General features: G+C 42.5%; 2 protein-coding genes across 5 annotated transcripts in view; one reads left to right on the top strand and one right to left on the bottom strand.

Moving 5' to 3' along the window:
- Positions 1–21047, bottom strand: part of GLUD1 (glutamate dehydrogenase 1) — a 28047-nt gene extending 7000 nt beyond the window's left edge. The window contains exons 1-9 of the mRNA XM_072341007.1: positions 20321–21047; positions 9381–9461; positions 8482–8537; positions 7542–7605; positions 6258–6352; positions 3345–3524; positions 1826–1963; positions 261–398; positions 63–143 (exon numbers count right to left, since the gene is read on the bottom strand). Of these exons, the coding sequence (XP_072197108.1) occupies positions 63–143; positions 261–398; positions 1826–1963; positions 3345–3524; positions 6258–6352; positions 7542–7605; positions 8482–8537; positions 9381–9461; positions 20321–20744 (1257 nt within the window). The 5' untranslated portion in view covers positions 20745–21047. The remainder of the gene's footprint in view (positions 1–62; positions 144–260; positions 399–1825; positions 1964–3344; positions 3525–6257; positions 6353–7541; positions 7606–8481; positions 8538–9380; positions 9462–20320) is intronic.
- Positions 20994–24383, top strand: part of SHLD2 (shieldin complex subunit 2) — a 33594-nt gene continuing 30204 nt past the window's right edge. For 3 of the 4 annotated variants that reach the window (XM_072341002.1, XM_072341004.1, XM_072341005.1), the window contains exons 1-2: positions 20994–21328; positions 21438–21498. The gene's annotated coding sequence lies outside the window, so the exon portion shown is untranslated. The remainder of the gene's footprint in view (positions 21329–21437; positions 21499–24383) is intronic. The other variant, XM_072341003.1, reaches the window with a different exon arrangement.

Here is a 24383-nt window from a genome sequence, read left to right as displayed (position 1 = left end):
TGTTTGTTGTTCACTGAAATATTACTCACTGATGAAAATCAAAGGTCAGAATAGAATCTTACAGGAATAACCATGATATTCCTCTCCAAGAAGATTTTGTCAGCTTCAGGAGTTGTAGGTCCATTGGCACCTTCAGCAATAATCTGAAAGGAATCACAACAGAGTAATTGCTAACTTGACAAGTGTATGTTTCTGTCCACATTAATTATTGAATGCTGGCTTTCTCTATTTTTCATTTGCATTTGAGTTCTCTGACTTACTTTTGCTTTGACCTTGTGAGCGTTGGCCTTAGTCAACTGCTTTTCACTTGCAGCAGGGATGAGAATGTCACAGTCTGTTTCCAGAATACTGCCCTCCAGCTTCTGTGCTTTAGGGAAGCCCATGATTGTCCCATGTTGCTGTCGGAAGGAAACAAACCAGGGTAGCTTCAGTGCATGTACTCAATTTACTTCCCTCCTTCTAACTTAAAAAAGGGAATTAAGAAGTAACAACTCTAGAAAGGTAGGGATGATAAGTGCTATCTTTGCTTAGTTTGTTTTTTGTGTTTTATCTGCAAGTCTTGTACCGCAGTCCAATATGATTAAGACATAATTGCTTTTTGGCCCAAGACACTGTTAAATGTCTGGGCTCTGGAATAAAAGTGCTGCTGTTCCTCTCAACTCTTAGAATACAGGACAAATATTATCTATTTCAAGTAATCAAATGATCCACTAGTCTGTTATGCACAGGATAAGTTACATCACATGAAATTCAGAAGTACCAGTTGTGGAAATTCAGTACTACAGCAACAGCCTTCATATAGTTGAGGGTCTTTCCAACTTTCTGAGAAAGGGTGTGGGGGTGAAGAAGACATTCAGATGCTTCCTGTGTAAAAGATGCCACCTGAAATAACCTCCTTAAGAACTCTACATGGAATCATAGAATTGTCTGAGTTGGAAGAGACCCTTAAAGGTTATCTAGTCCAAGTTCCCTGCAATGAACAGAGACATCTACAACTTCCTCAGAGCCTGGACCAGCCTGACCTTTAATGGATGGGGCTTCCATCACCCTTCTGTGCAACTTGTGGCACTGCCTCATGACCCTGATTGGGAAAAAGAAACATGTCCTTAAAGCTAACCTAAATCTCTCCCCTTTTTGTTCAAAATCATTTCTCCTTGTCCGGTCACAAAAGACCCTTCTGAAGAGTCTGTCTCCTTCCTTCTTACAGCTCCCCTTTTAGATCCTGAAAGGCCCCTATCAGACCTAGCACTTGGATATGAAGGACCTCATGAGGTTCACCTGGGTCTCTCTGAATGGTATCCTATCCCTTGTGTGTTGGCTGCGCTGCACAGCTTGGTGTCATCTGCAAACTTGCTGAAGGTAGACTTGATCCCACTGTTGATGTCACTGATGAAGATCTGTCCCTCAGGAGTTCTTCAACCACTGACCTGAAGATCTGGGAACTGCTTTTCCTAAAATTAAGCTTCCTGGATTTCACTCTGCCTGATTCCCCTCAGGAGCGTGAACTCCTCCGTAACACGGTAACTACAGCCCAGGCAGCCTCTGATCTTGATGTCACTAATCAGTTCATGTGAACTGGTGAGCAACAGGTCTAGTGTTTCACCCCCCTGGTGGGGCATCTATTATGTGGCTCAGGAAGTTATTCTTGATACGCTCCAGAAGCCTCCTGGATTGCCTATAGCTTGCTTTTTCAGCAGATGTCAGGGTGTTATATGAGGCACTACCTTCAGAGCAAACTATCTATTTCATACCAGTCTATAGTAATCTTGCGTGTTTGCAGAGCTGGCAAAAATTCAAGTATTCATGCATTAACTATGTTTCATACCAATTTGTAATCTTCTAGTTCCTTTGGGTCAATTCCATCAGGATTCCAGATAGAACCATTAAATTCTCCAACAGCGACACATTTAGCTCCAAAACGGTGCAAGTATCTCATAGAATGTAAGCCCACATTACCAAATCCCTGAAAGTGAAAAGAGAAAAGAAGTAGTCATCAACCCTTCCACTAAAATGATGATTATTAGTTGGGTTTGTATAGATTCGAAAAACTCTAAATTGGTTCATCTTGGCATCTGATAATGTGCCTAGGAAAGATGGAAGAAATCTGTGTGTTATTTCTACAGTAGTATTCGGACCAATTATGTGCTTTAGCTGGCAGCGCAAAATTGTGCTGAGTTCTTTGTGTTGGATAAAGACAAGAGAATTGTTAACATTACTGTGAAAGATTTAAAATGTTGTTTTTTATTAACATGAAAATATTACAGCTATGTATCCTATAACTGATGTGGTTTAAAGAGGGATTCATGGGTTTTTGTATAACCATTCCGAGTTCAGACTAACATTTGCAGGCTAAGAAATATTCCATGTGTCTAAAGCTTATGGTTATAAAGCTCTCCTGGAAAATAAATAAATAGGTTCCTGCTAGTTATGTTTTAATATGAAAGCTTATGTTATTTCTTTAACACTTTTGGAGCTGTCCTGTACAAAATAGACCGTTAAAATGTAGGTAATCATGCATTTTGTTAACAAAAAATCCACTACAAAAGAAAACCTACAACCCCTCCAGAAAACCAGCCTTAAGTCATTACTCCCTATTGTAGAAGTGTGGGGATAGTGGGATGCTGTCTCAGTGCAGGGCAGAGATGTTTGTGTGAGCCCACTGGTTAACTAGAGGACAAATTAGTTACAGTGTTTCTAAGAACTGATATACTGGTACTCAAAGTAATCCCTCAAACACTAAATTTAGCATTCTGCTCAAAGCTGGTGGATAGAACATGGTGATTCTTTGAAGTTTTAAGAGTTATAATGTTTGTTACTGAATACTAAAGCCTTTCAAAATCCAACCATTAGAGCCTGCATAAGCTTTATGAATGCTGAAGATGAATATGCAGCCCTATAAGCTTAGGACAGGGTGTTGGTGTTTTTTACTTTTCCAACTGTTCATTCCATAGGATAAGAATTTCCCTCTCTTCCTCTTTCTTTTCATTACAATAAATGTAGTGTAGGCAGAAACAGTGTCACAGCTCATTTAAAAGTGCACAGCTCTGTAGTTCGTGGAACTCCTGTAATAGTGTTTCACTTGGCTCTTTGCAGCCAATGCTCATAAAGATCGGAGTTTTGGCTTTATGCCTATAGAGTGCCATTATAAGGTCTGTTCTTATAAAACAGTCCAAATTAAAGGGCACCTATGTTGCTTGAAAAGCATTTCTAAACTTTGAGGGTAAAGGTTAACTCAGAAGTCATAAAACCCTAACAGGGTTTATTGCTACAGCCCTTTTTAAGAGTAGCTCTGTTGAAACTTTCTTAATCATGTTTTTCCCTGCTGCTGGAAGAAAAAACATTACCTGAACAGCAAATGTTTTGTCTCCAAATCCAGGAGTCATTCCTAATATACTCATATATGATGCTTCATTGATGAAATTCTCAATTCCGTGGAAGAGGCCACGACCAGTTGCAGATATCCGTCCGTGGATCCCACCCTGGCTGATAGGCTTACCAGTTACACATGCATGTGCATTAATATCCTGTAAAACAGTGAAGGAGTTGTGAGTTATTCAAGTAATCAAATTGTAGTTGGAATGGGAAACTTTGTACCCCTCAGGGATAAGGTATTGACTGAATTGGAACATCATATAGCGTATATGCATCTAGTTAGTAAGTTGGTTTTCTTTCCTCAGCTTGTGTGAGCAGCTTCTCAGAAGTACTCTTGCAGATGACAGGGAAGTTACACAACTGGGACATGTTCTGCAAATTTTCTGTTGCATTGAAGTGTTGCATTGAAGTTAATTAGCGACATCTTATTGCACTGTTAGCACAAAGCAGATCTTTAATAAATCAAGAAGCTTTGAGGGATGTTTCTCAATATTCACTCCTATTATAGCCACACTTTTCATCATTACTACTCCTGACATTTCAGCCTTCTAAAGGGCTCAGACATATCCTTGGACTAGTCCCAGCTAAAGCTAGTTAATCATTTGTAAGTCGTGTTTAGTGTTCCTTTATAACAAATTCAGTTTAGGAACTACATGTCCAATACCTTCCTGTTTGAGGAACACAAGTATAACTTGATCTCTGGGGGAAGTTAACAGTATGGAGATCATACAGGAAAGTAAGATATTTTACTGCTTTCCATTCAGAAAAACAGTATATACAATCAAGACTCTTACTTTATACATGCTAGAGAGCCAACCAAGGAAAAAGTAGGCTACTTAAAACCAGAATGAATTTCTTCAATTGAAATTAGTAGTTGGAGGAAAAAAAAAACTTCTAAATGACAAACTGCTGGGCCTTGCTCTTCTGTCACCACTGGTTCCCATGCTCCCACACCCCTGAGGCACGGTCAGACAGTGCCTTGGCACCCAATGTGAGTGAAAGAGCAGGGATGAAAGGGAATCCACAGTAATGAGTCTGCCAGCAGCCGGATGGCTTTCTCATTTGCCAGCAGCATAGACACTGGGAGGCTCCCTCCCAATACTTGTGCCAAATACATTTGCATGCCTGTGGCATGAGTGCAAGATGCTTGGTGAAAGGAAGGAAAGGTGCAGATAAAAGCGGTGGCAAAATGGCAGGAAACAACTATAGACGTAACGGAAGCTAGAACTTTTTATTGTTGGGAAATGATAGTGAGTTAACCATAGTATTTAACAGCCCCTTTTTGAAAGAAATGAAAGCCATGGTGGACATGACATAAATTTACTAATTCAGTTTCCTTAGATGTAGCTGCATTCTTCTCATTAAGCTGTACGCTCCCTCTGGTGGCATATCCACTATAAACAAGATTTGTGGTGGTGGTTTGCAAGAGAACAAATTGGCACGGTGTTCTAAAGTATAACCAGATTTTCATTCTGTTCTTTAGGCTGAAAATACTTTGTTTGGCTTTTTTTTTTTTTGTCTTTGTGCATTTACAAAGGAGGAAGTAGTTGTTATAAAAACTCTAATTACAGTCCTCCATCATAAATGAGAGTGTACTTAAAGTCCCTTCACATGTCATATCAGACCTGGGGACAGGAAGTCTAGAAGAGTGGAAAGGATTAATTTAATCAAGAACTTTAGCCATATTCAGTTCAATGATCTGGAAACTTGGGATGGATTTTCTGGAACAGTTAACGTGGCAGTTAAAGACTTGCATGGTTTGGCAAGAAAACACAGACTGAGCTGAGGGTAGGTTCCAGTCGTCTTAAAGCCATGTATATAAATGACTGTTGATTTGGGGAGGTTGAGGGGTGGAAAATTAGCACACCTCAGGATAAAAATGAAGTCCATAGCTTTGCTTCAGCTTGAAGAAGAGAAGGCCTTCCAATAATTATATTTTATCTCCTACCATAAGCTCCCTTTTTATACATGGGTAGGTAGTGATAGGACAAAAGAGGACAGTTTTAAACTAAAAGAGGGGTGATTGAGATTTGATGTCAGAGGGAAATTTTTCACTTAGGTGGCAGCAGGGTGCTGGTAAGGGTTGCCCAAAGGGGCTGTAGGTGCCCCATCCCTGGAGGTTTTCAAGGCCAGGCTGGATAGGGTCCTGGGTGACCTGATTTAATGCTTGATTAAGTGATCCTGCCTGCAGCACAGTGTCAGGATTAGATGATCTTTGAGGTTCCTTCCAACTCATGCAATTCCATGTTTCTTACAATAAGGAAACTGTGCAGTTTTTTTGTTGGTTTTTTTTTTTTTTGGGGGGGGGGTGTTGGAATTGAAGACTTCTGTGTTAGTCTCTGAACTTAGCTAGTGAAGTTCTGACACTCTGAACCTGCGCTTATATTTTAACCCTTTTCCCCGGTGCAGCAGTGTTCTCCTTGCTTCTCCATCTTTCTGACTTCATATGTCAGGTTTCAAACAGACACTACCCATCTAATTCTTTCATTTGACTTTACCTTTTCACTTCAAGCTCCATGAACACATCCTGCGCATCCACTGACTAATCAAGTCTGTAGATACCTCAGATAGCTCTCACTCATCAGAGGAATCTTTCCACTCAGGTAGTTGCAGTCCTTTCCACCTTTTTTTTTCCCCTGAGTTATAGTTAGCTTTAGTTTTGCTCAAGTCATTTTTGTCTCTTAGCCTGCTTCCTTCCTTCCCCCTCAGTCACTTGAATCTAAAAACCTTGTATCAATTAAGTTGTAACAGCTTTTGAAAATATATTTAGATCCACATAAATAAAACATCATGGTTAAGCATAATGATAATAAATTTCCAGATGTAAATATTTCTGCAAAGTCTAAGAAAGCTCTCAAATTTGAAAGCCTCTGCAAAAAACTTACATAGTGTCCTATTGTACTGGCGTAAGTGTCAGCAATCCAGGACATCTCCCTCTCCCCTGTGCTCATATCAGGAGCAGGCACATCAACTCCAGGACCTGTTGGCAACAGTGAAAACAGTTTTTAAGGATCACACCTGAACAGTTACCTTAAAACATTATTATGGGAATTATTATGGGAATTGAATAGGGCTTGGCTGAGGAGAGCTGTTTTCCTGCTTCATCCTCTGATCATTATTAAGGAACTGATTCTTCTGAGTTCAGTTCTAAGTGTTGTGTCATGCATTTGTATAACGCTGTCAAAACCATCAGCCTTACACACAAGATGTTCAGTAAGATAAAGATCAGTCTGTCACAACTCAGAGTAAAATAACCCATCAAAAGCGCAGTTTTACCTCTTGAAGGATCATCACTGTAACAAGAAGGGCAGTATTTAGGTATGATATCTGTATACTGTGCTGTTAATTTTTCTTGCATTAGAATTGTCTTTTTGCATCTGGCTGAGTTTAAGGTTCTTATTTAAAAGTTGAGGATAGGCCACTCCTAGTCACTGTACTGTAGCTCACACATTTGATTTTTCTTAGCTTTCAAGAGACATTCTATCTTTCTTAGGCTTTCGAGAGAACTTTCACACATCTGTTGCAATAGAAGCAAGTCCTATTTTTTTTTTCTAGGCAACTAAATTTAGTGTTTACACCACCTATTTAAAATGTCTCAGCGTGATCTTAAATCCAACTCAGTCTCTACAACGTTGTTTTGTAAGTATTTGGTGGTGGCTTGTGGAAAACTACATAGTGACAACCATAGGTTCTGTTAGAGTAGGCACCTATATTTTTCCCCTGCAGCTTGTGGTTGTCATGGGTGAAGTCATCAACTTTCTCTGGGGTGGATCTTCCATTTCCTTCCTCTGTTTCCTCAGATGTATGCCAAAGCCTCAACTGAGACTACAGTTACAGTGAAACAGCTTAATACTAGAAATCAGCATTGCAACAGGTTTGGTCACAACTTTTATAAGGTTTTGAAGAGAAATGTGAGTCATTTTGGATCCTGTGAGCTCAGATCTTGTGGCTTTTCAGAGTAGAACACAGCTCACAAAGAAAAACTAAGATACAGTTCCTTTAACATTAGGTCGCAATGACTCAATTCTTGGCAGTGTTTTGCTTGAGCTCTTACACTGAAATTACTTACAGATCTCAAAAACAGTTATTTTAAGCTTATTGTTTAGTAGCTGCTGCTAATGAACAGTAGGATTCCAAAATCTTTACAATAGAAATTAAATGCAACATACCAATGAAACCTTTCTTTGCCAGCTCCATGGTAAACCTTCTTGTGATCTTTTCCAATTCATTGTCCTATGAAGAAAACGTAATAAACATTTTAAGGTATCATTAGTGTTCATGACTACTTGATAAAGCCTATGCCCAAGTATAAGAAAGACACACTTTTTAATAAGAATGATTCATGTGCCTATATAGTTTATATGCCATTCCCTAACATACCCTTGGTGTTCAGACAGTACAAGGAAATGTTGGACTTTCTTGCTGTACATTCTGATCCTTGACAACTTAGGAGTGCAGCACAGGAAGAGCCACCTGTGCAGAGATTTCCATCGCACAAATCTGATATCCTATATGAGAGATTTATACCTAGTGACAGCAATAGCCAGCCTGGTGGTTACATTATGTAATCAACACAGCTTAATTACTTTGCACAAATCCTCACAGAGTTTTGAGCTTAGAATATCTGCTATATACTTCAGGAATCTTTCCTATACAAGCTACTTTAATTAAGGAAAAAAGGCGAGCGTGCAATAAGCTTTTCATAAGCCAAGTTTGTTACTATTTACACTGGAACAAAATATTAAAAGGTTTAATGAAACATAACACTATTTGTCAATACAAAGAGGAAATACTAACTTCTTTTCTGGAAACAGTTAAACGTAAGGTTTTGTTTTTTAAGTTGATATTGTTACTAATCAGGTCCAAAATTACTTGCAATCTTCTGATTTGGAGAAAAAAGTAACAACTAAGTAACTGAAGGATTCAACTTAGAAACACAGATCTGTTTTGTACCAGCAAGCACCAGCTAAACTCTGCCTCTACAGAGGCAGAAGTGGCAGGAAGTCTCAAGTGGTCAGTAATACCCTCATAGCCAGCAAGAGCTGAAGTACTGAAGCTGTCAGGCTTCAGTACTGCAGTGAACTTTTTTTAATCTATGATTACGCTTACTGTGTAGTTCTTGGGATTGATCTTCACACCAGCCTTTGCTCCACCAAATGGCACATCTACAGGAATGTGAAGGAAAATAATTTTATTTATCTGACAGTGAAGGCAGAGCACATCAATAATGTGTGAGCAAATACGTTTGTTTGTTTTTTTTCCTGATGAGAATGGAGTTTTTGCCACATTTAGGTCTTCACAAGTGTAAGCTGTAATCTGAACTGGGTCTTATTAAAAACAGGAAGTCTTCCAAGGGCAGCTTGAAATTTGCCTTTCAGATTCCAAAGATCATTGTTTGAATTTCCTATGTTGCAAGGTTTTGTGCTTAACTTACTTCTACAAGGTGCTACAGTTTGTATGTTACAGTTTTAACTCAATTTTAGGAGTCCTAAGTGATGCACCTCTATGCTCAATGAGGTACTGTTTGCAATCAGATAAGGTACAGATTCTCTGCAACCTGTCCTACACTTGAGTAGTCATGTATGAAATGTACTTCATTATAACCTGTAAAAAAAGCAAAAAAAAAACATTTATCACTCCTCCATCTCCATGGCTTCCCTGTGTGAATCCTTTACAGCCTCTATCTGTTCCCCTAAAATTATCAGCCTTACTAATAAGAGTTTCATATGCATTTGAGTTGAAGGAGCATTATTTTTACAGGGAAGAAGCTACTGGAATTTGGACTTAGCAAATGAAAATGCAACTTTATTCAGGCTTAGGTGTCAGCAGTAACAGCAGAGGGAGTACACGCAATTTGTTTTTGTCCCTATATATTTGTTTCCTAATTTGCTAAATATCTTAACCAGATTAGTGCTTAAAACTTAATCATTCTAATGCTTTTCTCCATGTTACATTAGTGCTGATAGCAATTAAAAGACTGCGTCTTTGCTTGAAAAATCATCACTTACCAACCACAGCACATTTGTATGTCATTAGAGATGCTAAGGCTTTCACTTCATCCACACTAACATCCAAACTGTAACGAATACCTGCAGAAGACAGGAGGGAAAAGGAATTAATGGAACAGCTTCACAGATGATTATAAATTGAGAAGGTTAACCCCAGGCCTGTATTTATTAACTTAGTTGCTTTAAGTTTTTCGACCCTCCAGTCTCCTACTTACTTATTTATCAGTGGTTTTTTTTTAGCTAGAATTCAAGACTTCAGCAATTACGTTAAGTAGTTGAACAGAAGCAATCAGCCTTGAGAGGAAGACAAACCAGGCTGATAGGTAATCTACAGCAGAGCTCTTGAGAGGCTGGTAAGGCTCATCAGCATTCTGTAAGATCTTTAGCTTTTAACTTCATTCATTGTTTATACAAGATCAACTGTGTCTCTGAATGCAACTTATTGATACACATTAGAAATTAAGATCTTGCTAGAGTAGTGCAAGCTCCTGCTAAGTTGCCATGCGTTGGCTGTAGTCCAACAAAACCATATGCATCACCAGAGCTCTGACTACTAGGTGCTGCCAGGTAACAGAAAGCTGCAAGCCACTCCTCTCATTCAAATCTGTTCAAAACATGTTGATGGAATAACTGTCCCAGCCAGTTCATGTGTGACTAGGCCACCCACCCCACAGTGTGTGAAAGACTGCCCTCAACTGCGTTTCCTCCTCTTAGTCATCCAGCAACATGTGCTGACAAATGGTCTTGAGGCAAGTTGGAGCAAACTGCTGTGGTCTGACAGCAGCAAGGGTGTAAAAATTAAGAGATGTCAGCCTTTGAAATTGTCCAGAACTTGGAAGGAAATGATTACACAGCAGCAGGGAGATCTGTCACCTGCCTGATGCTTGCACATCTTATAAAAATGGGTTGTAGCTGCAGAGTAAATTGACTGAATTTGATGTTAAAATACACACGTTCTGGTGGTAGCTGAATAATGGAAACTTCCCTAGCCAAAACAGTAGGATGCATATATGCCTAAAGATTGAAGTTTAAGACCAACACAATGTCCGATGTCATGGGACAGGAAAAACTAATCCTCTAGCTATGTGTGAGCTTTTACCCAAGCTTCTATCCAAGCTTCTCTCCTACATCACTAACTAGACAACAGAACTCTGGAGGATTTATTCTCTTCTCCCTCCGTTTCCCAAATCCTTGGCAGCAGGTTTTGCCAAGTTTCACGGTGGATTGTAGCAGGCACAGAATGTCCTTTAGATGCTAGGACAAGGCATCACTAATTCCTTATTATGCAAAGAGAAGACCATGTTCAGGTCCTTAGGAGTGAAAAAGGCTGGCATACATTATCCAGACTAAAGCGCTGTGCCTCTGTGAAAGCCAGGCCTGAATGATCTGGAAACCATCCCGGTTTCAGAGGAACTGAGTGCTGCTCAAAACTGAGGGCCAAGCTCTGCTTTCTTACGCCTGTTCAATGCGGAAAAGAAAGGCCTGGTCCTCCACAGAATAGAATTTAAATTCAGTGTGTATATGGGGGAAGGGAGGCCTCCAAAGGCAAATTAACCAGTTTCTGGCTTAGGCAGATGTGAAGGTGTTATTTCTGGGCTTCCAAGAACCTCTCTCAAAGGAATGAATATTTGAAATATAGGATCTGTTGAAGTCCATCACAACAGCTGAAGATAAAACATGTATGTTTTTGTGGCAGGTCTTACTCCGATCTTTCAGAGGAGCAGTTAAGCTTTTGTGGAGCCTTGATCAAGAGCAAACCCCACAGTGTCACTGACTGTCCTGCCTGAGGGTGGTGGTCCCTCCTGGCCTTGTAGGGTATGCTCTGGGGAAGGCTTCCTCCAGGGCACTGCTGGAGCCAGCCAAGTCTGAAGCCCCAAACCCTGCTGAGCAGGAGTGAACTCTGCCCCTCCAGCCCTACCAGAACCAGGACATTGTGTGTTGATTTAGCCCGCATAGTTACTCAGACTTCACCAGGTTATGTACATAAGGCTGTTCTGCCAGAATGATGCCAGTACTGCTCCTGCAGGCACCTGATGTGTTGTTTATTGATATAGGGATGTTAAATAGTTAAGGACAGTTCTGTACAGTTTTAACGGGGAACCAAAATGCTAAAGGAGAGATGAGCCCCCTCACACTTCACATGGAGGATGCAGTATGAACAAGTGAACGAAGAGTAGTTTGACTGAAGCTCATGCAGAATCTCCTTTTTCCTTGCAGTACAGTCACAGGTTGCTGTTAACTTTATTGTAACAGACGTGAAACTTTTATACCAAGTGAACTAGGGAAAAAGCCCCAAGGCTAATAAAGTATCAAAGTGCTTTCAACTGAAACACCTACTTCTCACCCATATGCGTACACCAGAATAGGGACAGCTTGTAGATTGGAGGCTGAAAGTATCCTGTTCTGAGCAGCTTTTATATATTGAGTAGAACTGAGCACTGAATAGCTGTGGTAGGAATGGCTTGTAGTGTGGCTGTTATAAATGAGACGAGGGAAATCTGACTTGAACCAGCTTCACTGGGCACATTATTCTAGTTTATCTGCTAAAATGTTTCTTTTTTTATGATGTCAGGTTCAGCTCACAGTGTGGATTTCAGTTCCCTGACAGGAAGTTCCTGCCCTCTGTGGCATGGGTGGGTAACTTTGAAGATGGGCCAGCAGTTAGTCCTGTTTTGAGGCTTGGCTAGTTACTAATTTGCAGGAGCTGTCATTCTTCTGCAGCAGGCCCACCTGTCAACAGGGGAGTTTTCTGTGCTAAGTTGGTAGGACTGATGAGAACCAGGCATCTGAGAATGCTGCAGATTCCAACTGCACAGGGATGCACAAAGATAAAAGACTTAATTTCTGTTCTGTTTAGATGTGAGTGGAATTTAGTTTGACAGCTTCCTGATTTGGCAGGAGTAGAGCATTGCCATGCGTTTGTATGGCTCTTTTGGCAGTGTTGCTATGCATTTAGCAGCCCAATTCTAAAAATGGACCGTATACACAGAAAAAGAATTCTTGTGGGTTTTTGTGGTTGTTTTTCGCTTGTTTGCTTTTAAAGATTCTTAATACATGAGCAGAGAAAGTAATCACTGTGCAGCCTTACTGGTTTTTGCACCGCAGTATGTTTCTGTATGTCTCTAGAACCTCGGTACTCTCACAGCAAGCTGGCCAGACAACATAGTTTGAAGAAAGCCTCCAGTTACAGTATGAGTCACTGCCACGGAAAATACTTTTCATTGCAAAAACATACAGATTCTTGTTCCAGTTAAGATTTCTCCTTCCTTGCCCCACCCCAAGAAGTTAAACAGCATGCTAAGCCCGAGTTTGTTTTTCTATGAGCAAGGCATTCCATATGAGGAAATATTTTCATTTTAGTGTTGTTTTATTACTGGTCAGCTGAGAGGTCAGGCTTTGCATTGTCTTAGCTTTTAAAGCTTCCATTTTCTGAGCTGTGTTGTGGAGATAAACTCCATCCGATTAACTCCTGCACTGAGCCCAAAGCTTGTTTTGGTTGAAGTAAATTTTGCTTATGATACAGAGCTGGATTCTTAGATGTTATGCATTCACATTCACCTTGCCAAAAAAAAAAGAGGTAGCAGAGCTCTCTAAGTATGGTACTTTCTGAAACAAATGTCAAAGCAGTAACTATCGGTATGACTGCATTTTGGATGCTGTGATTATAGTGGTCAGGTATCATTTTAATCAGCAGGTCTGTACCAACAGGTATACAACAAACACCTTTTTGGTTGAAACAAAAAAAGCTACACATCCTCATAGACTGCAAGTTGTATAGATTGTAGCCTGTTCCATCACAGCATGTGTTATGCTGCCTTAGTAAACACTGCGTACAGAATCATCGGCTTGTGGAGGATGATTACTGCTCTTCTATCTGATGCCTAGGAATCTCTTTAAATGTAATACCGCACACTTAGGAAAGTTGGTGTTGCTGTTTCCTGATCTTCTTGTGCTGCCATGACAAATGATAGTACCAACATATGCTCTTACCACTAACGAGCATGGAGCACTCAAAGCCAAGTCTCAAAACCAAAGCATTGCCATAGCAACCAAGCAAAACACTCAGCGAGCTGCTCCTCCTGCGCACTGAGTGTCTCGCTAATCTTAGCAAGTCTCTCAGCTTCACCACAAAATGGAACTGATTCGTATCTCAGTCTAAATTATTCTTGTCTAACTGAGGCTTTTGTCCTGTGCTGACTTCAGTGTTCCCTTCTGGTTGCGATTATCATTTGAGCTTTGAAACTTAAGTGGGTATTTTACAGGTCAGTACTCCTGTTCAGATGGTGCATTTGTTCTGCTCCCCTCTGTCTGCAAAATGCTTGCTCATCACAGCAGGCATTCCAGGACAGCACCCTCTATACAGCACACAGCTGAACAAGTTTTATGATCTTGTCTGAAACTGTTTTTAGGGCTGTATTATTCTCCCAATCAGCAACGCTGCTTTCTGCAGTGGCTGTGTGGGTTAACAGCTTGTGTAACCCCACCCAAAGGCTGGCACCACATCTAGAGATTCAGTACGAATGCCCACATGGTTAAAGCTATTCCACAGAATCCATAAATCAACTTCAGCATTTGCTGCAATGCCTTAGTTCTTCATCTCGAGATGTATATCATTTTCACTTAGAAGAAGCTTGGGAAGCAAACAAATGAGACTATTGAGTGTACTAATTTCAAGCCCTGCTTAATTGCTACAAGTATGTGTGTGTATATATATATTTATAAGTGTGTGTATGTATATGTAAATATATATGTATATATATACACACTTTATATATAATATATATGTATATATACATGTGTATATATATATACACATACAATGTATGTGTGTGTGTATATATATATATACATACAATGTATGTGTGTGTGTGTATATATATATATATACATATATACATATATATAACACAGTAGGAATAGATGGGCCAGGCAATCCTTAGGCTCTTTCAGAAGAAGCATATTTTTCTAAGTCCATAGAAAAATAAATACCAGCAATCCTTTATATCTTCCCTATAAAAAAATTACTCAACCTTACTTAACCATATGAAAAGTGTGGTAAGCAGTGCAATGACAAATTAGTAATTATGGAAGACTAAGAAATTCCAGACGAATCTCTAACAAAGCAGGATGAGTAATTCAGTGCTGGAAAATAAGAATACTGTTCAACAATCAGCTGCAAGAATTACTCATCCCTAAATTCAATTCACTAGCTGCCAAGGGAGGAGTATTTGGTTCTTTACGTACGGCATTAAGCAGCCAAAACCTGGGACAGGGGAGATGCTTCCTATCATTCTGATCAGCTCAGAAGTATCTCTTCTGGTACTCAACCAGACAGAACCCTTCAGTAATCAGCTCCTTGTGTGCTATCAACAAGCTGTTCTATCGCTTTAAATGTGTATAAACATACATGCAAGTTTATTTCATTCTGTGCAGAGAAAAGCCAAGAATACTGTATTACGACAAGCTTCTGGGGCACTAGCAAGATACTGTGTTTTTGAAGGTACATATGACAAATGTTGTATAACACAGGGCAGGCCTATCCTATCTGAATGTATACACATAGAATACCTCTAGGAGGATGGATCTTAACTACAGAGCTACCTCAGCTCTATCTGAAGGATGAGGTTGTCCACCCAGCTGCGCTAAGGACAATGCTGTGGTAGGTAAGGTCTGACAGAGAGGCAGTGATGCTGCTTCCATGCAGACATTAATACCATCAGCATGGGTGTGCACAGAGGGCGGAGATAACAGGCTGGTCATGGCAGTTCAGATGCCATTGGAGCTGCAGAACAGTAAGCCAATGCTGGCATGAAGCAGATAAACTCTATGCTGTGCCTAAGAGTTTAGACCCTAACGAGGTGGAGCTGATGCAATTCATGCAAATAAGATGCATAGAATATCTGCCAGGATGACCCAGAGAACATGAGGGAAACTCAGACGAGAGGTTTCCCTTCCTCACTCACCCACGTGTTTATGCAGCAAGCCCAACGCTGAGAGCTTTCTCTATAAATAGACAAGGAGCCAACAGTAGCAAGGGAAAACAACTATTTAAATCAAGGACAAAGCTGGCTACTGCACAAACTGTGGGAGATGACTGCATGAGAAAGCAGAGACTAGAAAGATTCAAAACCAGAAGGAAGCATAGCCTGCTACAAGAGTATCAGTGGCAATAAACAGTGCTAAGGGTTCACTGAAAATTGCAACTAGTTTAGAAAAGGATGGCAAAACCATAGAATCCAAAATCAGACCTGTTTCCATGGTTTATTTCAGGTTGCTGATGGTTCATCGTTTGTTGTTCTATCTTTTATGTGACCCTAAGACACGTTTCTGTATCTTATCCTCTAAGACCAACTGGGACAAAGATAGGACCTTGGAACTTCCAAGCAACCCCAAATCAACTTAGTTGAAGTAAAGCTGAAGTAAAGGTGCCTAACATTACTATCCCTTACTTCTCTCACAGGAGTAAACCTTGTCACAGCAGCCAAGCCACCAAAAGGGACTGTATTGGTCTGTTGCAGGTAAGGCTACCAGCATCTATGTTTAATGTTTCAAACAAGGTTATGTGCACAACTGCAGCTGTTTGGTGGCTGGGTGCTGAGATTAGTTTTAGCCATAGACTGCTGCAATGAGAAAACTGCAGCAAAGGTAAGACGAATAGATGTCACCTTATGCAGTATGAAGCTCATTAATGTGAACTTGGGATAAGAAGGAAAAACGCTGATAGGCAGAAGAATAGCAGCCAAAACCAGAAAATTGGATAGTTCTGTAACGTGGAAAAAAGTTCTTCTGTGAACCAGCCAAAGCAGCACCACAGAAAATCATCAGATTCACATGACTCCAAGTCAACTGGGTAAGTGAAATAGGCCATCTGTATTCTAATACAGATCATCAACATTATTTCTGACGTAACGTATGGCAAATTTTTTTGAGAGCGAGTAAAAGTCAGAATCTACTCTGGAACTAAAGAAGATTTTAACATTTCTCTGAACTGAGGAAGCAGATAAGACTGGGGGCAATTTGGGTGAGCACAAACAAAAGGTAGGCTGTTTCCCAACTCGGATTTATTTGGTTTCATTGATAGCAGGCCCGTTGTGCAGTCAGCTAACATGAAAAGGCTTTAAAAAAAAGGTTTAAAACCATTTTATAGCTGTATCCCCACAGTAAGTGCTGCCTAGCAAACATGGAATCAGTTCCATACTGCTGAGCAGGTAGGAACTCCATAAGCTTGCTTATTCATATTTGCACAATGGTTATTTTCACTAATCTAGTCCTTCATGCTAACCTATGAAGGAAGACAGCTGTCAGCAGACATGTGAAAAAGTAGCTTAACCAATTTTATACCTTCCATAGAACCCCATAAAATTATTTACAAAGATTCATTATTTTAAATAGTAACTCTGTGAATACTTTTCAATGGAGTCATCTGTATTCAGCCATTTTGTTTCCTGTACCCTATTTGGTTTGTTTTAGTTCTTCAGCCAGCTGTCAGTGCAATGAATAAGAGCAGCTGTGGTTTCCTGTTAGCGTTGGCCACTAGCACGCAAGCCACTACATAAGGAAAAGAATAATCTGAGCCACTGCATGGAAGGAGCTACCATGAGCATCAGTCCTGTCTTAGCAATGCTCAGTTTGGATCATAAGCAATTTGAGTTCCTGCATGCAAGGAAACTGCTCACATCCATAATTATCTGACGGGCTGGTGGCAAGTGGATGGGGCCAGGCTCTTTCTGGTGGTGCCCAGCAACAGGTCAAGAGGCAGGGGGCACCAACTGGAACAAAGGAAGTTTTACATGAACATGAGGAAAAGCTTCTTCCAGGAGAGCCTGTGGAGTCTCCTTCTCTGGACATACTCAACACCTGCCCGGCTGCTTTCCTGCATGACCCACCTGGAGGGGGACCTGCTTTAGCAAGGGAGTTGGACTCTGATCTCCAGTGGTCCCTTCCAGCCCTTACAATTCTGTGGTTCTGTAATATCAATGGGATGCAGAGGTACTCAATGAGTTTCCAGTCCAGCTAACAGCTCACTTGCAGAAAACGGAGTGTTTAAACCCTAGATTTGAGTATTGCAAGATCTATCACATCTATTTCCACTATGGAAAGATTCCTGAAGCACAGGAGAGAAGCATGTCAAAGGAAAAAGAATTGCTACCTCCCTGAGTTGAGAAGGTTTGCAGTCCTCAGAATCAAGAATTCTTTCACCTAAAAAATTAAGCATTAGAAGATGCAGAAAGAAAAGTTATTTCTATTTTCTCTCTCTTAGTGATGTGAAAAGCAAATACCGAAGTTACAAACTCAGGTTTCCTATAAGTGCTTTTCTTGACCCATAGGAAAGAGTCACATGCATTGCTGTGCAGTGACAGTGACACAATCAAGTTGGCTTGTATTTCTAGACCCACTTGGTGGGAGAGTGAGATAAGTGAGCTATTAAATAATTTCTTATAATATTAACTGTGTATTAGGATGTTTGAAGTAGGCCATTAAGAGCGTCATACTTGTTCAGGAACGTGGCAACCAAGTTTCCACTGAGGGACAGAAGTTTGCCTACAGAAAAACTTAGGGTTGATCTTGAGTTTGCCAATGTCCAGCCCTTCACATGTGCTCTGCCATTCCATGTCTGCACCAGGCCAGTCACCTGCTCAGGAACCTGACTTTTGAGACAAGCCTCTTATGGCATTTTCTCTGCTGAGTTCTGTCTAATTGCAGGCAACAGAAATGACTACATAAGGAGGTACGGAGGACCACTAGTAAAGGAACAGCTCGGTTACAGCTCAGTTTCTACTTGGTTAGTTCCCAGTTAAAACTTATTGAACACAAAAAGGTACGCCATCATTCATGAAGAATTTTAGTATGGATGTGTGTCCAGAAATCAGGAGCAAAACTAGATGACAGCCTTGAAAATACTACAATCATTTCTTTCCTGCACCCCATAATTGTATCTTCAAGCGTTCTTCCATCATCTGTCTAAGCTGCAAACGGAGTGGCATTTAACATTCTTCAGAGCTTATTAATATGTGTACCATATACTTTTTCTATAGATGTCCCTGAAGATGCAAACCTAAGTACAATTACAATTGATATCAATTGTACAGCATCTAAAGCTCCAGGAATGCGAGGAAGATGAGAGTTTTTAGTGCAGTGCTCCTGCAAGGAGTGATAGAGATGACAATGTGTATTGATTCCCTAGTGACTACCTAGCAGATAATTAAAGGCTCTGTACAAAGTATATGTCCTTACAAACATAACATTTGGTATGGGGAACAACCGATCAAGCTACTTTACGCTAAGAGCAAAGCCAGACTCCACAAGCCTGCATCTGAGATGTTAGGAGCCGTGCAACTCCTACTGCTCTGAAAGCCTTCCAGCTGCCAGCTCACCCCCTTCTTTTAAAAGGTGACCTTATGTCCCTCGCTGCTTCTTGCTGGTGCGAATCACTTACGCTGGACTCTGGACTCAGAGTGCGTGGGACACTCACTGCAGTAAGTTTTTCCATTTCATACTAGGCAGTCTGAGTTACATTGCAGTGGGTTTGTGTGTTTGTTGGCTTTTTTTTCCCCTCCTGTGTAATCTACCGAGATGCCAGTTTAAAAATCACTTCCAGACAAATGCTTGTATTGCTGGTGCACTGCAGAAGGATGCAGAAATAGCTTTATCACCCCCTTTCCTATCAGTTTAAGAAATGTCTTTGGTTTGCACACCCTTTTAACAGCAGGTTTCAAGCAGCCTATCTACACCTATTGTGTCTCACGTCCTGTTTAAATAAACTATAAATCCAGGTCTGTCATCTGATAATAAGCAAATTCCTACACAGCACTGGACAGTCAAAGCCATTTGCAATCACGCTGCAATGAATGAAGGGTAAAGGAAATATGATTTGCAACTCCTTCCCTAACCCATGGTGGGGAACAGCACAGGAGGAAGAAAAGACATACCCTTAGGGCTTGCTATTTTCCTTAGCTGTGATTTCCAACTGCCTTGAATTTTTCAGTGCATGAGAATCATGTCTAACAAGTCACGTTATTTACTTTTTGCATCTTTCTGATCTTACATTAGACTGCAAGAAGCAGGCTGCCCATAGCATCAAGCAGTAAACCCAGGAGCCTCCTGCATTGAGGAAGCAGCCGTGGACCACAGCCTACAGGGCACAGCTGTAACTTTCCACACATGCTACAGTGACGGCTCTGGGCACACAGCAGGCCTAAGAGATGCTGCTGAAAATCATGGAATTCTACTGGGGATTTACAGAGATGCTGGTGTGGAACAGAGGGTAACTGACAGGCAAATGGATTGTTTGTTCACGTGCAGAGTGTTTTGTAATTCTTCTCTGGGAAAACAAACATTCCTCTGGTTCTGAGCAGCTTCCAATAGGTCACGTTAGATCTTAAATAGCATCTTGTAATCTCGTTTGCTCCCGAGCTGTGCTCCATTACCCGCCTGTCGCTCTCAGGAGTAACACAGGCAGTACCGAAAAGGGCTCTGTGTGAACAGCAGCAGCAAACAAGCGTAACGTAAGCAATGGCAGCTCAGAAGGGAGACAACCGCCGGTGTTTTACGGGTTATTACAGGCGAGGGCAGCCGGGCAGCCCCCGCCACAGCTCGCTGCGGGGCTCCGGGCAGGGCTCGCGTGGGACTTGGTGTTGAGCCGCGTCACCGGGGCAGGCTGTGCCACAAGGACGGGGCCTGCGCGTCCCTACAGCGCGGCTGCAGGTCCCTCGCTCTGCGGTACAACTCGGCAGCCAGGCGCTCGGGGCGCCGCTCTCGGTAACGGTCACCCGCGGCCCAGCCGGCCCCGCAGCTCCGGCATTAACCGCCGCCTGGGCCGGGCCCGCCACCGCGTTCCCCGCGTTCCCCGGCCCCTCGGCGCGGGGCGTTCCGAGGCAGCCCGGCCGGCGGCGCTGCCCGAGCCCGGGGCCCCGCGCGGGGAGGGGCGGCGCGGCTCTCACCTCCCTTGCAGGGGGTGCGGTGCTGGCTGTGCTGCGCCCGGTAGCCCTCGATCACTTCCCATTCGCCGTTGTCGCGTTTGATGGGGAAGGAGACGCTGAGCACGTGGTTGCAGGGCTTGATGATGCGCAGGATGCCGCGGACGCGGTGCCGCCGCTCCTCCATGCTCTCGCGGGTGCGCAGCCCCTCCACCAGCTTGTCCTCCACGATGCTGGCGCCGCGGTCGAAGAAGCCCTCCACCATCTTGAAGAAGTTGGGGTCGTCCTCCTTGTTGCCCGCTTCGCAGTAGTGCCGCCTCGGGCAGCGGCTCCCGCCCCACGCGGCCGCCGCACCCCCCGCCGCCGCCGGCCCGGCCGGCTCCGCGCCCGCCAGCACGGCGCTCCCGGCCAGGCGTGCGGCCAGCTGCTCCCCCAGGTAGCGGTACATCGCGCCGGCGCTCCCGCTGAACGCGCGAGGACGAGGCGCCGCGGTGCCGCTCCGGCCGCCGCTCCACAATAGGCGCGGGGCGCCGTCCGCCGCCGCCTTTAAACGGCCTCGGGGCGAGGGGGGGAACTTAGGGGGACTACGGAGGGGCAGGAACGCGCCGCTCCTCCGCACTGCGCCTGCGCGCCGCGCCACCGCCCCGCCCCCGGCGGGATGAGGGGGGAGTGGTGCGCGCTCCCGCGGCCCGTCCTTAGAAAGGCGCGCCCTGCGTCCGTCCTTATGGGCTGTGGTGGGACGGCGTGCGCGTGCGCGTGCGCGGCCTTGGCTGCGTTGCCGCCTTTCGCGGTGCGGAGCTGCGCTCGGCCTGCGGCGTGTCTGGCTGCGTTTTAAAGCTCCGTGCCCGTGGCGGATGGCGGCACCGCTGCCCGCCTGTGGGCTAACAGCCAAACGTGTTCGCACGGTGTGAGCACCGATAGGAGCGAGGCCTCGTGTCCGCACTGTGCGGGGGCGGCGCTGCAGTAAAAAAGCAGCCAAACGTTATGTGTGTTATCCAGCGCTCTCTGATCGTAGGTGCTGGGCAGTCCAAGGTAAGCTGCTTTCTCAGATAAGTGAATACAGCGTCTGTGATCCGCTGTCAGCTGTGGAGGTGACAGGTGTAGTAATAAAAGCTTAACAGCATCTTTCTTTCTTTCATAGCCTCCCATCAGGAGACTCGTCTTTGAGTGTCAGTATTAAGGAAAACCAGCTGGTTTCTGAGGTAACTTTGATTTCACTTTCACATCTAAGGGTTTCACTGACTTTCAGTCTCCTAGTAAATATTAATCTTATATACGTGTACCTTTTTTCATACATAGAAAGACATACGCACACATAAAGTATATGTATATTTTCAAAGTAATAGTTCTATAGGTAGGCAGTGTGTGTTAATAGGACTCTTAAACATTCTGTGTGAAGGATTGCTGTAAGTTGTTACTGAAAACGTGTGAAATGTAGATGAGGGAGATGAGCCATCCGAAATAACTTACCTAAGCTTCTGAAACATCTTTATGTGCTACTTGCTTATTTTTTAGCTCTGTATACAATAATAAGCGCTCTGTTGTGCCGACATGAGAAAATGTGGTTTTAAGGTACGATAGTGTCACTTTCAAGGCAAATGAAATCAAATCTGATGCGTTTGTTGGAAAAGATCAAATCTTTGTCAGATATTCAATCCCTTCTGCCTTAATACCAGGCTATTATGTGATTGGCTACTTGAAAACCTTTAGATGACTAAGGTAGTCCCTTTTCTATGTCTAGCATCATTGGTAGCTGTTTTATAAATGGCAATAAAAAGCTAGGAGGCCAGTGTGGTTCAGCATAGCGTTCTCTATCAGGATTTTTCAGTTGAACCAGAATGTCCCTAGAATAAATTGCACTGTCTCAAGTTATAATAGCTACTATTAGCTGGCATCCCAGCTGCCATCTTTGCTGGGTCACCAAAGCAGGTGAGAGAACACAGACACTGGAAACAAGGAATCCATGCATGACTTATCAACTCCATTCCTTTTTTTTTGGCTCAGCTGTTTTGAATCCTGAGTAGACCCAGGATTGCCTTCAGTTCTGAGTTTTTAGTATGAGCATCCACTGGTAATGTTCATTCAGTGCACTTGATCAGTACAGTTTGCTGAGAACTAATCCTTTTGTGTGTTAAACTGAGAAGCTTCCTGGTAACAGAAATGGAGTTTGAAATGCTAGATGGAATTAGAGTTGTGTCAGCAAGCTTTGCTTTGAGTATTCAGCCTTAACATGTGAAGTGCTTAGAATTTCTCATGCTTTTCTTATCAGATAAATTGATGGTGCAATAAAATCCAAATACTGTGTGTATTCCTAAGGACCTTTTTTCTAGTGATTCTAAAATTAACTTGTGTTGTAAAAGTAAGGCTGTAGTCCAGTGGGGTAGTGAAGTATCTCTTGAAGTTGATGCGAGGTTTTGTTTCTCATTTAATTCCATGTATCAATAATTTGATGTTCCTTAGTTCATCAGAAATCACAGAAAATGCTTTCTGTTCCTGAATATGCCATATAGCACTGGTCATGTTACAACAGTACATGCACAGATGAAGCTCTCATGGGGTACATACAACAGTGCCATACGAAGTTGCATTTGGGATATGTGCACAGAACCATGGATGGTATTGTGGACATGATAGTGTGCTGAAAACAAATTTATATCATGTAAAGTATTCTGGGGTCATCTGGAAAGGAATCTGAAACTCTATACTTAGGGTACTGCAGGTGCCATTAAGATCACTGGGTGTGGAATCAGTATGGTTGGTGTCTCACTTAGACTAGATAAGCATGGAAGCTGGCACAGCTATTCTGCAAGCTGGCACAGCTATTCTGCAAGAGTTGAGGCTATCATTGTAGCCTGATGGACAACTGCTCAGTTTCTGAGGTGTGTGAATGGTTGTATGATAGGTACTGGTAGAACTGGAGGGTGTGGATCTGTCAGGAGTAGAAACTGCAGTTGTGTTCCTTTAGTTTGAAATGCTGTGTGTGTCTGTTAAATATAGGGTATATAGTAGGCCATGTGTATGTAAGGTTTCACAGTAACATTGAAATTACTGGTATATTGTGGCCAAGTATGTTACAATACTATCAAACAGCAATCTAATAATTATTTAGCAGATGTTAAGACATCATTTAGTTTTACAAATAGTCTTTTCTACCTTGACAATTATGTGAAGTTTCAGGTAAGGAAAAAAATGTATAACACATAGATGTTTCTCTACTTGAAAATGCCATACCAGCAATGTCTTTGGAAGAGATGGGGTGAACTGTTGACAACATGCCACCCACTGCCTCACTGTGCTCACATCCACTGTTTGGGCTCCAGTAACATTCAGCAGGCACTGGGGATGGTCAACAGGTACAATTTCTTCTGCATGAAAGAATTCAGTTCTGCCCGTTTGCTCCATATGCCCTTCCATGTCAGATGCCATCTAGTCTGATTGTCCCTCTGCTTCTGTCTGTCACACGGCAAGGAAACATAATGGGATATTGATGGAAAAGTTCAACCTCTACTGCCATACCATCAACATCTGCCTCCTATGCTGCAGGCCAACGTAGCAACATAGGAGGCATTACTTCTGGAGCAGGCCTCCTATATAATTTTCATGTGGTATGCCATGGTTTAAATATCTAAGGAAACTTTACTGATCTAAGCTTAGATTTCATTCTAAATTTGTGAATAAATTGCACTATCCTCTAGAGCTAAGTCTATGTAGCATGTTTCTTACTTGTGTTCTCTTTATACAAAGCCAGTGCCTGATATAATGTGAGAAGTGTGGCACAGTCATCTGGCTTCAAGATCCACTGCTGGAGGGCTGGCTCTGTGGGAAGTCATTAGAGGCAACAAATTCATTAGTTGAATCCCAGAAGACCTGTTTAATTTGACTTGAATACATAAGCACCCTTAAAATGAACTCTTGACTAAAAATTGTCAGTCATCTCTTGACAGCCAGTCAGTCACTGATGAAGGTGATGAACAAAACCAAACCCGGTACTAACCTCAGGGGAACACCACTAGTTACAGGCCTCCAACTGGGCTCTGTGCTGTTGATCGTGACCTCCCAAATTCTGGTAAAGAACTATAAATCCCTT

Source organism: Excalfactoria chinensis, chromosome 6 (assembly GCF_039878825.1).
Source record: "Excalfactoria chinensis isolate bCotChi1 chromosome 6, bCotChi1.hap2, whole genome shotgun sequence".
NCBI classification, from domain to species: domain Eukaryota; kingdom Metazoa; phylum Chordata; class Aves; order Galliformes; family Phasianidae; genus Excalfactoria; species Excalfactoria chinensis.
The sequence above is the reverse complement of the archived record's forward strand: the minus strand, read 5'-3'. Positions and strand labels throughout refer to the sequence as shown.